The following is a 13,766-nucleotide window of genomic DNA, read 5'->3' as shown; positions in this document are numbered from 1 at the left end:
TAGTGGACACTCTTGCCTCAGGAAGATGCCTGGCTCTTGGAGGACAAAATTCAGCCCAAGGTCTGTGTTGAAAATCCTACATACATCTCTAAGCCGGGACAATGTAGGTATTCTGCTTTACTGTCTTCTCTGAAACTGTTATTTTTGTTGCCATGTTACATTGTTCCAAAGAACTATCTTCCTCATCGCTAGTTTACTTAAGGTGGAATAATAATCTTTCACATCTTCTTTGTTTCCCTGTCAACTCACAGAACTAATCGATGATAATTAACTTGTGAGCATACCTGAGTCTAAGGAATATTGCTGAGTGGGTGTTAAACAATATCGACTCATCGCAAATGTTGGTCTTATATTGAGACAATGTTCAAATTCCTAATATAGTTATGACTTATGTTATAGTTGTGTAGAAGTGATTTGTATTTCACTGCTAACAAGACCAATATAGTGGCAGAGACTTTAATACTTAGTTTTACATTTGTCATTGAATGCAATGTTAAGATACAATTACATGTATGACATACGTCTGAAAGTAAGAACCTTTTGAACAAAATTATGATTTGTCTTCCCAGGTTACCTGCCAAGGTACTCAGTTTGAAATACTGTATAATTCTATGAGTGTTGAAGACTTCCCATGTGAGTCAACACCATGTTAATGTATGTGTTTCAGATTGATGATGTGAAGGATGAGATGATTGCCGCCATGCTGCATGACATCCCGCCACCAGATGGCATCGAGACGTGTAACACTCTCCTTCCTCCCAGCGTCACACGGGACAACATCAACACAAACCTTCAGGTCAGTGAGTGAGGAGACATTGCTTACACCACATCAGCAATCCTGCAGCCATTTGCAGCGAGCAAGTCGTGGATCACCTCACAATATGTACTCTCTACATTTAAGTTTGTTTGTTTTGTTTGTTTGTTTTTTTAATGCAAGACTTAGCAATATTCCAGCTATATGTCTGTAAATAATCAAGTCCGGACCATACAATCTAGTGGTTGACAACATAAACATCGATCCACACAATTAGGATATGATGACATGCATCAACCAAGTCAGAGAGCCTGACCACCCGATCCCGTTAGCATAGTCACTATTTACGACAAGCATGGGTTGCTGAAGACCTACTCTACCCCAGGTCTTCACAGGTCCCACATTTTGTAATAAGTAACACTTTTATTTTAATGGATTTGACTGACTAGATCAATTTACCACAATCAGAAATGAAAAAGAATAGTATACGTTTATCAATTATTGTCTGACTGGATACAAAAGTATGATGTATCAACAACAAGTATTTAGTGAGTTTGGTTCAAGACTGTTTTGAACTGTATTTCCATTTTTTACACAGCTTGATGTGTGAGCACACAGATCAAGACAAAATTGTTTGTTAACTTTCACATTATTATTGAGCAAATGCATTTCATATTGTCTCTGGTCAATGCAAATTCCCTTTCATCATCCAAAATTGGCTTCCACAGGGGATATTGCTTGTGTGAGCTTGAGCAATAGCTCCTAGGAATTATCGCTTCAATGAGTGAGTGAGTGAGTGAGTGAGCATGGTTTTACGCCGCTTTTAGCAATATTCCAGCAATATCACGGCGGGGGACACCAGCAATGGTCTTCACACATTGTACCCATGTCGGGAATCGAACCCGGGTCTTCGGCGTGACGAGCGAACACTTTAACCACTAGGCTACCCGACCGCCCCATCGCTTCAATGAAATTGCATCACATTCTTTGCAGACCATTGTGATGTCATTGGTTGCCATGATGTCACACTCAAATGACATCTCTAACCTCTCTGCCACTGAAACTGCTTAACTGTAATTTTACTCAAGACATTGATTGTTATTGTTTACAAACTGAAAAAAGTTAAAAGAATGGTTTTCGATGATATATAGAATCTCACCTGAGTGTCTTTAATATCAAATACAGTTTATCAACACTTGTGGATAAAAGTGAAATTCGAGGCATTGACTTGTGTTCGGATATTTGATATCATAGGGCACTCGGGTGTGATTCTCTGTATCAACAGAACAAAGACGTCTCTGACAGAAGGAAGTTTTGTGTTCTGTCCGTCTTAGTTGTAAACAGACCCGTGAAGATCCGGGTAGAATAGGTCTTCAGCAACCCATGCTTGACGTAAAAGGCGACTATGTTTGTCGTAAGAGCTGACTAATGGGATCGGGTGGTCAGGTTCGCTGACTTGGTTGATACATGTCATCGATCCCAATTGCGTTGATCAAAGATGTTGAATATACGTCTTTGCGTGGATCGATGCTCATGATATCAATCACTGGATTGTCTGGTCCAAACTCGATTATTTACACAGACCGCCGTTTTATAGCTGGAATATTGCTGAGTGCAGCCAAGATATTGAGCTTTATAAATATATTTATATTTTTGTTATAACCTTTATGCTAATCACGCTTTTTGGTTATCAAACTTTTATAGCCTAAAATCTGTAAAGTGTGGTCTTATTTACGTGTTCTTTTCAGATGTTTACACAAGTGTGGCGAGGTAGACTGGCACCACAGTCCAAGGCAGACTTCGCCAACATGTTCGAAAGCTTACTTAGGGTAAGACATGTTTAATAGGAAACATATATTGACACGTATATGATTGTATTGCTTCTCAATGCAAAGAACCACCACTAATGGCTACATATATAGTGGAAATTAATCAGCCTTATATTAACATCTGAATCTTCGACAAGCATCATCATCCGAATGAAATCTCTGGCCAACAAATACTCATCATTAGAACTGAGAAACCTGAAAACTCATAATTTCAGCGTAACATCTAGAGGCTGAGTGATATTAAGGTACAGTTGTGAGAACAAAGGGCAAGGCAAAGTAGTTCTCACAACTGTTTGGGTTTATTTTTCAATAAAGAACTGTCACTAGTTCTCTGTCTTAGAGAACAGCCAAATACTTGAGTCCCACGAATAGAATACAAATGTGTAGAGCAAATAGTTGCACAAAGAGCAATTTTCTGTTTCCACTCAAGGCCTAAGGAGCTTGACAAATGATCAACATCCAATTGACCAGATCCTTTGCCATGTTTAATTGTTATATTATGTACTTTTCTCTCAGAAAATCTACTTCAAGCTGCGGAAGCTGGTTCCCCTGTGTTTGGCAGGGCTGGACTTCAACGTGGAAATCCCAGACGAAGATGAAATACAGGTAGGAAGGAGCAATAATTTCTGATAATGGTCATGAAAGTATTTCCAATTGTCTTAACTTTAGAAGGTGACATTCCAGAGAGCAAAAAAAGGGCCCTTAACCTACCTCATCCTTTTTCCAGGGTAACAGTATAATTCCTTGATCACAGTATGATTCCTGGATCACAGTATAATTCCTGGATCACAGTATAATTCCTTGATCACAGTATGATTCCTTGATCACAGTATGATTCCTAGATCACAGTATAATTCCTTGATCACAGTATGATTCCTGGATCACAGTATGATTCCTGGATCACAGTCTGATGCCTGGATCACAGTATGATTTCTGAATCACAGTATGATTCCTGGATCACAGTACAATTCCTGGATCACAGTACGATTCCTGGATCACAGTACGATTCCTGAATCACAGTACGATTCCTGGATCACAGTATGATTCCTGGATCACAGTATGATTCCTGGGCTACAGTATCATTCCTGGATCACAGTATCATTCCTGGATCACAGTCTGATGCCTGGATCACAGTATGATTTCTGAATCACAGTATGATTCCTGGATCACAGTACGATTCCTGGATCACAGTACGATTCCTGGATCACAGTATAATTCCTGGGCTACAGTATGATTCCTGGATCACAGTATAATTCCTGGGCTACAGTATGATTCCTGGATCACAGTATGATTCCTGGGCTACAGTATCATTCCTGGATCACAGTATCATTCCTGGATCACAGTCTGATGCCTGGATCACAGTATGATTTCTGAATCACAGTATGATTCCTGGATCACAGTACGATTCCTGGATCACAGTACGATTCCTGGATCACAGTATAATTCCTGGGCTACAGTATGATTCCTGGATCACAGTATAATTCCTGGGCTACAGTATGATTCCTGGATCACAGTATGATTCCTGGGCTACAGTATCATTCCTGGATCACAGTATCATTCCTGGATCACAGTCTGATGCCTGGATCACAGTATGATTTCTGAATCACAGTATGATTCCTGGATCACAGTACGATTCCTGGATCACAGTACGATTCCTGGATCACAGTATAATTCCTGGGCTACAGTATGATTCCTGGATCACAGTATAATTCCTGGGCTACAGTATGATTCCTGGATCACAGTATGATTCCTGGATCACAGTATAATTCCTGGATCACAGTATAATTCCTGGGCTACAGTATGATTTCTGTAAACAGTATGATTCTGGATCACAGTATAATTCCTGGATCACAGTATGATTTCTGTAAACAGTATGATTCCTGGATCACAGTATAATTCCTGGATCACTGTATGATTCCTGGATCACAGTATCATTCCTGGATCACAGTATCATTCCTTGGCTACAGTATGATTCCTGGAAACAGTATGATTCTGGGTTACAGTATGATTGTCTTTATGAAAACGGAACCCTATTTTACAGATATCAGTGACTGGGTGCTGTCTGGGCGTTAGCGACATCCGACAGACTGCCAGCACAGGACATCTCAGTCTGCCTCAGTCTGCCACCAAGACCCCCCAGAAGTCAGGTAGAATATATTCGTTCCACTGTAATTTCACATTATGTGCATAAATCTTTCTTCTGCAAAGAAAAACTGTAATAAAGTCAATGCTAAGGGAGCAGTTAAAAACTTACAGATTAAAAAACTCAAGTTTTGAGACGTACACCCATGTCATCATGCCAACAATAGTGTGCTATTCATTCATGTTCAGATAAAAAATTATGATGATTAGAGCTATTTCTCTATTGACTTACAACATAAATGTGTGTTTTTTCTGGAATTCAGTCTTTGCGAATTTGACACGATATTCCCTCAACAATGTTTGTCTGTTTCAGCTTCAGGTACAGGTGAGGGGGAAGACAGGATGTTCCCTCAACAACGTTTGTCTGTTTCAGCTTCAGGTGAGGGGGAAGACACGATGTTCCCTCAACAATGTTTGTCTGTTTCAGCTTCAGGTACAGGTGAGGGGGAAGACACGATGTTCCCTCAACAATGTTTGTCTGTTTCAGCTTCAGGTACAGGCGAAGGTGAAGACACGATGTTCCCTCAACAATGTTTGTCTGTTTCAGCTTCAGGTACAGGCGAGGGGGAAGACACGATGTTCCCTCAACAATGTTTGTCTGTTTCAGCTTCAGGTACAGGCGAGGGGGAAGACACGATGTTCCCTCAACAATGTTTGTCTGTTTCAGCTTCAGGTACAGGCGAAGGTGAAGACACGATGTTCCCTCAACAATGTTTGTCTGTTTCAGCTGCTGGTACAGGCGAGTGGGAAGACACGATGTTCCCTCAACATTGTTTGTCTGTTTCAGCTTCAGGTACAGGTGAGGGGGAAGACACGATGTTCCCTCAACAATGTTTGTCTGTTTCAGCTTCAGGTACAGGCGAGGGGGAAGACACGATGTTCCCTCAACGTTGTTTGTCTGTTTCAGCTTCAGGTGAGGGGGAAGACACGATGTTCCCTCAACAATGTTTGTCTGTTTCAGCTTCAGGTACGGGCGAGGGGGAAGACACGATGTTCCCTCAACAATGTTTGTCTGTTTCAGCTTCAGGTACAGGCAAGGAGGAAGACACGATGTTCCCTCAACAATGTTTGTCTGTTTCAGCTTCAGGTACAGGCAAGGAGGAAGACACGATGTTCCCTCAACAATGTTTGTCTGTTTCAGCTTCAGGTACAGGCGAGGGGGAAGACATGATGTTCCCAATGGATATAACAGAAACAAGTACCCCTGCAGGAGGGAAAGGTATGGGAAATCTCTGACCAGTAAATCTGTTGCCCTGCCGACAGCTCTGCTCAAACACGCTATGAAGATAGAACATGTCGCATAATCCAAGCATTGGAGTTATTGAGAAAAATTCTTATCCTATAGGAAATCTGACCAAAATGGCAGCCATTTTGAATATGTCAACTTGACCAATTTTGTTGTTGATTTTTCAAGAATAGATATTCTTCTTGTCTTACAGTAATCAAGCCACCGAAGGTAGAAGCTATCAAGAAAGAGTTTCAGTACAAAGCAGTAAGTATTTCTATCAGGCAGTGGTTGACACCACTCTGAGTCAAGATCTGATTAATTGTCCATAGGAGGTCCCATCAAGTTGACCCGGAGCAAACATTGTCTGCCCAATCAGGATGCATGGGTTCTTCAGCCAGTCAGCTTTCTTAAATGATTATATTATGCAGCCTGTATTGTTTTCCATTTGTTTGTCTTCTTTCTACTTTCCTCACTCCACTGAGTAGGTAGAACCCTCCACACTTATTGGCTGATAAGAAAGTACTCCTATGAAGGATTTTACCGATCTTCAAGCAGAGAGATATCATTCTGTGGTGGGGCGGTCGGGTAGCCTAGTGGTTAAAGCGTTCGCTCATCATGCCGAAGACCCGGGTTTGATTCCCGACATGGGTACAATGTGTGAAGCCCATTTGTGGTGTCCCCCGCCGTGATATTGCTGGAATATTGCTAAAAGCGGCATAAAACCATACTCACTCGCTCACTGTGTGGTAAAAGATCTGATGTTAAGGAGATCAGCAGTAGGTACACTGGTGCTTAAGGTGTTTATTTATCATGCCGAGACCTGGGTTTGTTTCCCCCTGGGAGCAGAGGGTACACACTTGCACTAGAATGTTCTTGGCAGGAACTGCTCTCACACACTACGTGCAGGTGGTATAGTTACATGTATCAAGATGTAATTAGAGAATAACCTACAAGCTGCTCCTAATGACAGATTAATAACATTAATTAATTTGTAAGTTGCCAAGCCTTGCCAGTAGGTTATTCTTTTTATTACCAATAGTCTTTCTTCTGAGGAAATGTAGAAAATGTAGGTCTCCTGTTCTCAAAAGGAGACATGAGCTCTGTTGACCTGTGTGATATGAAAGTGTGAAGTCCGGAGCAATGGAAGAACATCAGCTTTATTTATTTGCAACAATGCGTTCATATTACGTCACATTGTAATGGGCCTCTCCATAAACAATGAAAACAGTTGAACAATTGGAAAGAACTAGGCAATCAGCGAGTAGCAGCAGTTATAATGCTGACCCGTGAAGATCCAGGGAAGAATAGGTCTTCAGCAACCAATGCTTGCCCTAAAAGGCGACTATGCTTGTCGTAAGATGCGACTAACGGGATCAGTTGGTCAGGCTCTCTGACTTGGTTGATGCATGTCATCGTATCCCAGTTGCGTGGATCGATGCTCATGATGTCTCATTGGATTGTCTGGTCCAGACTCGATTATTTACAGACCGATGTCATATATCTGGAAAATTGCTGAGTGTGGCGTTTAACAACAAACCAACAAACAAAAGTTATAATGCAAAGTGAAAGTTACTGAAAATAATAGCACCAATAACCTTGACCCTATGGGTAATATATGGAATATAATTTTCTCTAAATAGAAGAAAGTGAACTGTGGTGGTCTAAAGACTCACCATTAAGTATAAAGTATTTACTGTTATTTGAGATTTTGACAGCAATGCGAACCCTGTTTCAGACACCTCCAATGAGGCATCCTAATGGTGTAGAGTTATCTCCCCTTCCTATAGTGGCAGGTGGCAAGATAGAGAAGTATCTTGGCAACTACAACTTCTTCTTCATCAGAGAAAGTACATCAGTCAGAGAGGTTAGTAGAAGTGGGTGAACCTGTTTGGGTAGCCTATACTTGTCCCTCTGTGGGTAGTCCAGGGCAGAGTAGGTCCCCAGTACCCCACGCTTGTCTCTCTGTGGGTAGTCCAGGACAGAGTAGACCCCCAGTACCCCACGCTTGTCTCCCTGTGGGCAGTCCAGGACAGAGTAGGTCCCCAGTACCCCACGCTTGTCTCTGTGGGTAGTCCAGGGCAGAGTAGGTCCCCAGTACCCCACGCTTGTCTCTCTGTGGGTAGTCCAGGGTAGAGTAGATCCCCAGTACCCAATGCTTGTCTCCCTGTAGGTAGTCCAGGGCAGAGTAGATCCCCAGTACCCCACGCTTGTCTCTCTGTGGGTAGTCCAGGGTAGAGTAGATCCCCAGTACCCCACGTTTGTCTCTCTGTGGGTAGTCCAGGGTAGAGTAGATCCCCAGTACCCAATGCTTGTCTCCCTGTAGGTAGTCCAGGGCAGAGTAGGTCCCCAGTACCCCATGCTTGTCTCCCTGTGGGTAGTCCAGGGTAGAGTAGATCCCCAGTACAGTGATTACACAGTTGATTCACTGAAGGTGTTGAGTACATAGTAAGAGGGATGTAAGAGAAATCTTCTGTGCATTGTTATGACTTGTTTGAAGATTTGAATGTTTCAGTCAGATTCTTAAAGATTCTTGTGACAATGCTGCAATTTGAGAGTAATTGCTTGACTTTGTTGCATGCAGGATGGTGGGTTGGGAGGCTTTGTGCAGACAGCTGTAGCAGAAGTGATGGCTATTGTCCGTGCCCATGTGGCCTCCCTTGGAGGAAATGCACTGGTGGCATACAGGATGACGCACTGTGTGCTATACAGCAACCCTCACAAGAACCAGGTGAGTAGAGAGGGATGCACTGGGGTCATACAGGATGATGCACTGTGTGTTATACAGCAACCCTCACAAGAACCAGGTGAGTACAGAGGGATGCACTGGTGGCATACTGGATGATGCACTGGTGGCATACAGAATGAGGCGCTGTAATGTACAGTGACCCTCACAAGAACCTGGTGGGTAGAGGGGGATGCACTGGTGGCATACAGAATGAGGCACTGTAATGTACAGTGACCCTCACAAGAACCTGGTGGGTAGAGGGGGATGCACTGGTGGCATACAGAATGATGCACTGTAATGTACAGTGACCCTCACAAGAACGTGGTGGGTAGAGGGGGATGCACTGGTGGCATTCAGGATGATGCAATGGTTGCATACAGGAAGATATATGCTGTACTTCCATTTAGAAGAGGAATTTTGAACTCTGGAGCAAGAGCAATGTGTTCAGAGAGTGATAAGAGAGATTAAGATAGTAACGTCACTTCTGAAAGAAAGGCAATGGTGGGTCTGGTGTATTCATCACAATAGAATGGAGATTTAATACACTGGATAATTGAGGAAGCACTACTGATCAAACAAACAACTGTTGGAAGCTAATGAATGGACTTTTTCAGGATGGTAGTTCATCCTGATGCATAAATGGATATTGCCATTGTCACTTTCATTTTCTATGTCATCTTTCAGAGTCAGTGCCTGATCAGTGTCTGCGGCGACGCAGTCAGCGCGAACTACATCACAGACAACTCTGTCACCATCATACCCGACCATATACAGCAGAGAGACCAACCCAAAGTAGTTAATTCTACATGACAGCCACAGGAAAAGATTCCAAGTACATCATCATTCAAGCTTAAATGACTTGAAAATAATCAAGTACATGTTGAACCATGTTGAGATTCCAGTGTTGAAATTGGTCTCCAGCAGCCTGATTGTGGGGTGAGACAACCAAATGGAATGGGTGGTGAGGCTCAGTTGACTTGGTTGGTGTGGATGTTGGTAATGCTATCAATCACTGGATTGTATGGTCCAGACTTGGTTCTTTTCATATGGAGGCATATACCTGAAATATTGTTGAAAGTGGCATCAAGCAACAAACAAACTTTTCCAGGCCTCTTTGTAAAAACGATCTTAGCACTACGACTGTTGCAAGTCTATGTTAAAGTAACAGAATTAAAAAATGGGGTGATAAGACAGCTCGCTTTGTGGAACAACGTCTCGGAGATACTTTTGACAGATGATTTCAAGGAGATTCTTGATGCAAGCACAGATATGTTTTGGAAAAGTAGTCCATTTTGTGAGTTAACATACAGGTGCTGTATGACTGCAGATAATCCACGAACATTGCTTGACTCTAAGTCTTGTGCTAGGCAGTTCTTGGCCAAGGAGCATAGCTCTCTCTCTAACCTTTCCTTATGTTTTGTTGCCATTGTTAAGTAAATCACAAAGATAAAGTTGGGTGTGATGACACTGTCAGGTAACAAACAAAACACTTCCATCTGGTAACTGTTTATATGGACAACAAAACGTCTGTACATAAACATGTACATGTGCTTGTGTATAAATAATGCCATGTCAGCATTTCGTAGACTGGTGTTTCATCTAGTCCTGGTGTGGCTGTCCCTCAAGGCGTGTGGGTGGACTGACATGAGCCTCACAGGGGAGAAATCTATTATCTGAAGTATGATTAGTGTACCATATATCACCATCTATGAAGTGACCCCCACCCTGTAAAAACCTTCGAAATTTAGGCTAATTTATGTACCCTGTCTATGAAGCGATCTGGAATGAAGCACATCACCAGTTCATACCACAATCCCTACATTAGCAAAAAACATGTTTGTCTTACCTTCAGCTAATCAGGTAAATGAAAAGGTGATAGACTTGGTCAATATATAAATTGGAAATTTGAGATAAAACATCACATGATAATTTACCGTTTAAATTGTATTTTATGTTAACGACAAGTTAATCACTTCACATGCGATTTCGCCAAAATTAATGTAAACAATTTTGGATGAAATTTTGAATAAAATTGATAAAATAGGTCACAAACATAAGTCATGATATACATTGAACACTTTTTATAACCAGACAGTGTAATTACATGATTTATTAGCATACTTCAGCAGGATTTGTTGACATGGTTTACCAGTGTTACATGCTCATGGGAATGTCTTTGCCCCCCCCCCCCCCATAAATCTAGGTAAGAAAGACTTGCCTTATACACAGCGATATATGGTAGATTTAAAGACACCACACCTGTACTATAGTCCAATGTAGTGGCATTATGGAGAAAATCTGCTGTTTTCAAGTTAGCATTTTTGGTATAAAATATATTTCCACATTCACTTTAAATAATCTATGAGCCACAACACATGATTTAGTGAAATCAGTATTTAAAATTGCCTCGTGGTCAGCTTTAACAAAGGAGTGCTTTCAAGAAATATATTCTTTCACATTGACGCGGTCCTCAATAAAGTCCTGGCTTTATGTAGATTCACTGCTGCTGAATATAGAACTTGGAATTCTAAAATATAATGGTAGAAATCTTTGTATGGATATTCTGATTAAATAGTTGGAGACTGAATGAAACTGATTTTGCATTGAGACGTTTTCATGCAAATATCATTTGATGTTGCCATGGGAACAAACGTGTTATTGAGAGGAACTAGGCTCGGACAAATTGGTCGTCCTAGCAGGTTTGATTTAAGTCGTTCAAACACTACTCTGTTAATGGTTGCCCTTTTGGCATAAAGACGTTGTGTGTTTTTCTATCCTGTTTGACCGTGTTGTTTGGTGGTACCCTAAACATGTGGCGTCTGTGGATTGATTTGACAACTTTCATTTTCATAACACCATTGCAGGAAATAGTCATGTTGTATCAGCCGCATCCTTGATTTTCCAGTGTATAATGTCGCCATTCTATTATGATAAATGCCTTGGACCTATTTGCACCTTAGCTATATTTTGAGTCGTTTGAATGACACGACATGATAAGTAGCCGCGTCACAATACATTTCTCATGATTGAAACCAGTGACAATATCAGCAGTACTTGATTTATAGTGCTAGCTCACTGAGATACCATGCCACAGTTTAACATGAATACCCCACTCAGACACAGTATACAGTCTACGAGCGGACCAGTCCTTGTTTTAGCACCTTAATGCTGATCGCCAGACAGGGTAACAACCAGTACCATCTTTTAACGTCTTTTGGTACGACACAGCCTTCAGCTCTCCGGGAGGACGCTCTACCACGGAGGTAGTCACATCTGAAGATATGGCGGGCGGTTTGGTCAAGGTATATATTGTTGTAGAATGGAGGTTAAGTACACTGGATGATCAAGGATGAAGCAGGTGTTACTGTTGGATGTTCTACAAGCTGCTGACACTGTGTTAATGTGGGAAGTAAATATGTATCTACTGGTTAAAATCAGGTATTTGTACCCTTGGCTAAACTAAAAGTGTTTCATGCTAAAGATAATAAGAAACTCTTTTATGAATTAACTTAGCATGTATACAAGTATTATAACCAGACTTTGGTAACGATTGCTTTGTCACTCTTGTTATTTTATGAAAAACAATGTAAAAATTTGTCAAAACTACTGAAGTTTAGTGAAAGTTACAGAATATTTACACCTGCGAAAAGAGGGAAATGTTTTAATTTTCATTGGTTGACAATCATGAAGAGCTGTAGCCGAGCTGCTGAATCAGCAGTATTTTTCATCCTTTAAAATGGCTCATATTTTCTGAGAGTTTTACAACATCCAGTTATAATCATGATTTAGGCTGATAAAAATTCTAGTTGTTAATGTATCGTCAGTTTTATCAGTATCAATGTCTTACAAGATTGTACTGTCACAATCAGCATTAACTTCCATAAATATCTATATTGCCACACAAAAAATGATTGAACCATGTGTTTTACTTTGTTTTACTTTGTTTTACTTTGTTTTACTTTATATGCAAACTGCTCAAATTATCAAATTCCTTACAGTTTGTGTCCTGATTTGTTTAGTGAGTGTTTAGTTTGAAAATTAATTGATAATATTTAATATAAATTGAGAAATTGCCTACAATTTTTCTTATCAAAATGTCCCAAGCATTGTTCATTGTTAGACATGGACACAAACGGTTTTTTATTTCTTTTTGTAAAGATGTTTTTTTCCAGGGTTAATTCTAAAGATACTGTAACTTGCCCTTCTCATGAAATCTCTATCAAGTCATCCAACAAACAAATCTTGCCCAAACAAATGCAATTTTAATATATTTAATCTGGACGTTGCTAAATTACATTGACTGACGGATCAAGCATTGATGGTTTAGGGAGAAGGACTTTGAATCAATCTGGTGAAATTGTATTCAATGTTATTTAAGTTTAAATGGCTCCTGTGGTTGAAGTATGGAGTCAACAGTCAATCAGTGTGTCTAAATGTGCAAATGTCCCGATGCAAAAAAGCCAGGGCAGCATTTTTTAAGAACACATGAATTTACTGAACATAATTTTTGCTGCATGCAGAGTTGACCTTTATTGAAAGATAAAAAATGTATTTTTAGTGTGCAATCTCATTAAAATCAGATTATTATGACACTTGTTTGTTTCAACCTGGCGACTTCCATTGTAGACTACGCTTGAAAAATATGTTGACACAGTTTTCGATTGAAATTTTGAATACTGAACAAACAAACATTCCGGAATGTCTAATATATGGTTGAGATTGTATGGCAGTGCTTCCCACGTACTGTGCAACGCCTCCTCCATTCAAATGTCTGTTCCAAAGGAAGCAAGAGATAGCGATAATTTTGACGGAATCAGTTATACAGGCCGTAACTACTATCACATTCATGATCTAATAAGCGACGCTCTGATTGGTCGGATGAAAGGTCATTCTGACGTGACCCGTAATGGGATGTCCTCAGATCTTTGTTTGGCGACAACGAGAACTAAGATCTGATTTGAGTGAGATTGTGTTAGTGTGTTACTAAGTCAGATCCATGATGTTTATGAGGGGTCTGTGAGGGAGGGGTGTATTTCATGTTATTTCATTCTTAAATTAACTGGTGGGGGATACGGGTGTCATTTTTGT

The 13,766-nt window shown here is 40.7% G+C and overlaps 1 protein-coding gene across 1 annotated transcript in view; it reads left to right on the top strand.

The window, feature by feature from the left end:
• The window catches only part of LOC139462520 (C2 domain-containing protein 5-like), a 60,572-nt gene extending 47,318 nt beyond the window's left edge, over positions 1-13,254 (top strand). The window contains exons 24-32 of the mRNA XM_071244294.1: positions 668-796; positions 2,503-2,583; positions 3,100-3,189; positions 4,625-4,730; positions 5,867-5,944; positions 6,165-6,217; positions 7,689-7,817; positions 8,535-8,681; positions 9,363-13,254. Coding sequence (XP_071100395.1) covers positions 668-796; positions 2,503-2,583; positions 3,100-3,189; positions 4,625-4,730; positions 5,867-5,944; positions 6,165-6,217; positions 7,689-7,817; positions 8,535-8,681; positions 9,363-9,488 — 939 coding nt within the window. The 3' untranslated portion in view covers positions 9,489-13,254. The remainder of the gene's footprint in view (positions 1-667; positions 797-2,502; positions 2,584-3,099; positions 3,190-4,624; positions 4,731-5,866; positions 5,945-6,164; positions 6,218-7,688; positions 7,818-8,534; positions 8,682-9,362) is intronic.
• Positions 13,255-13,766: the final 512 nt, after the last annotated feature.

Source organism: Haliotis cracherodii, unplaced genomic scaffold, assembly GCF_022045235.1.
Source record: "Haliotis cracherodii isolate W230 unplaced genomic scaffold, xgHalCrac1.p SCAF_15, whole genome shotgun sequence".
NCBI classification, from domain to species: domain Eukaryota; kingdom Metazoa; phylum Mollusca; class Gastropoda; order Lepetellida; family Haliotidae; genus Haliotis; species Haliotis cracherodii.
The sequence above is the reverse complement of the archived record's forward strand: the minus strand, read 5'-3'. Positions and strand labels throughout refer to the sequence as shown.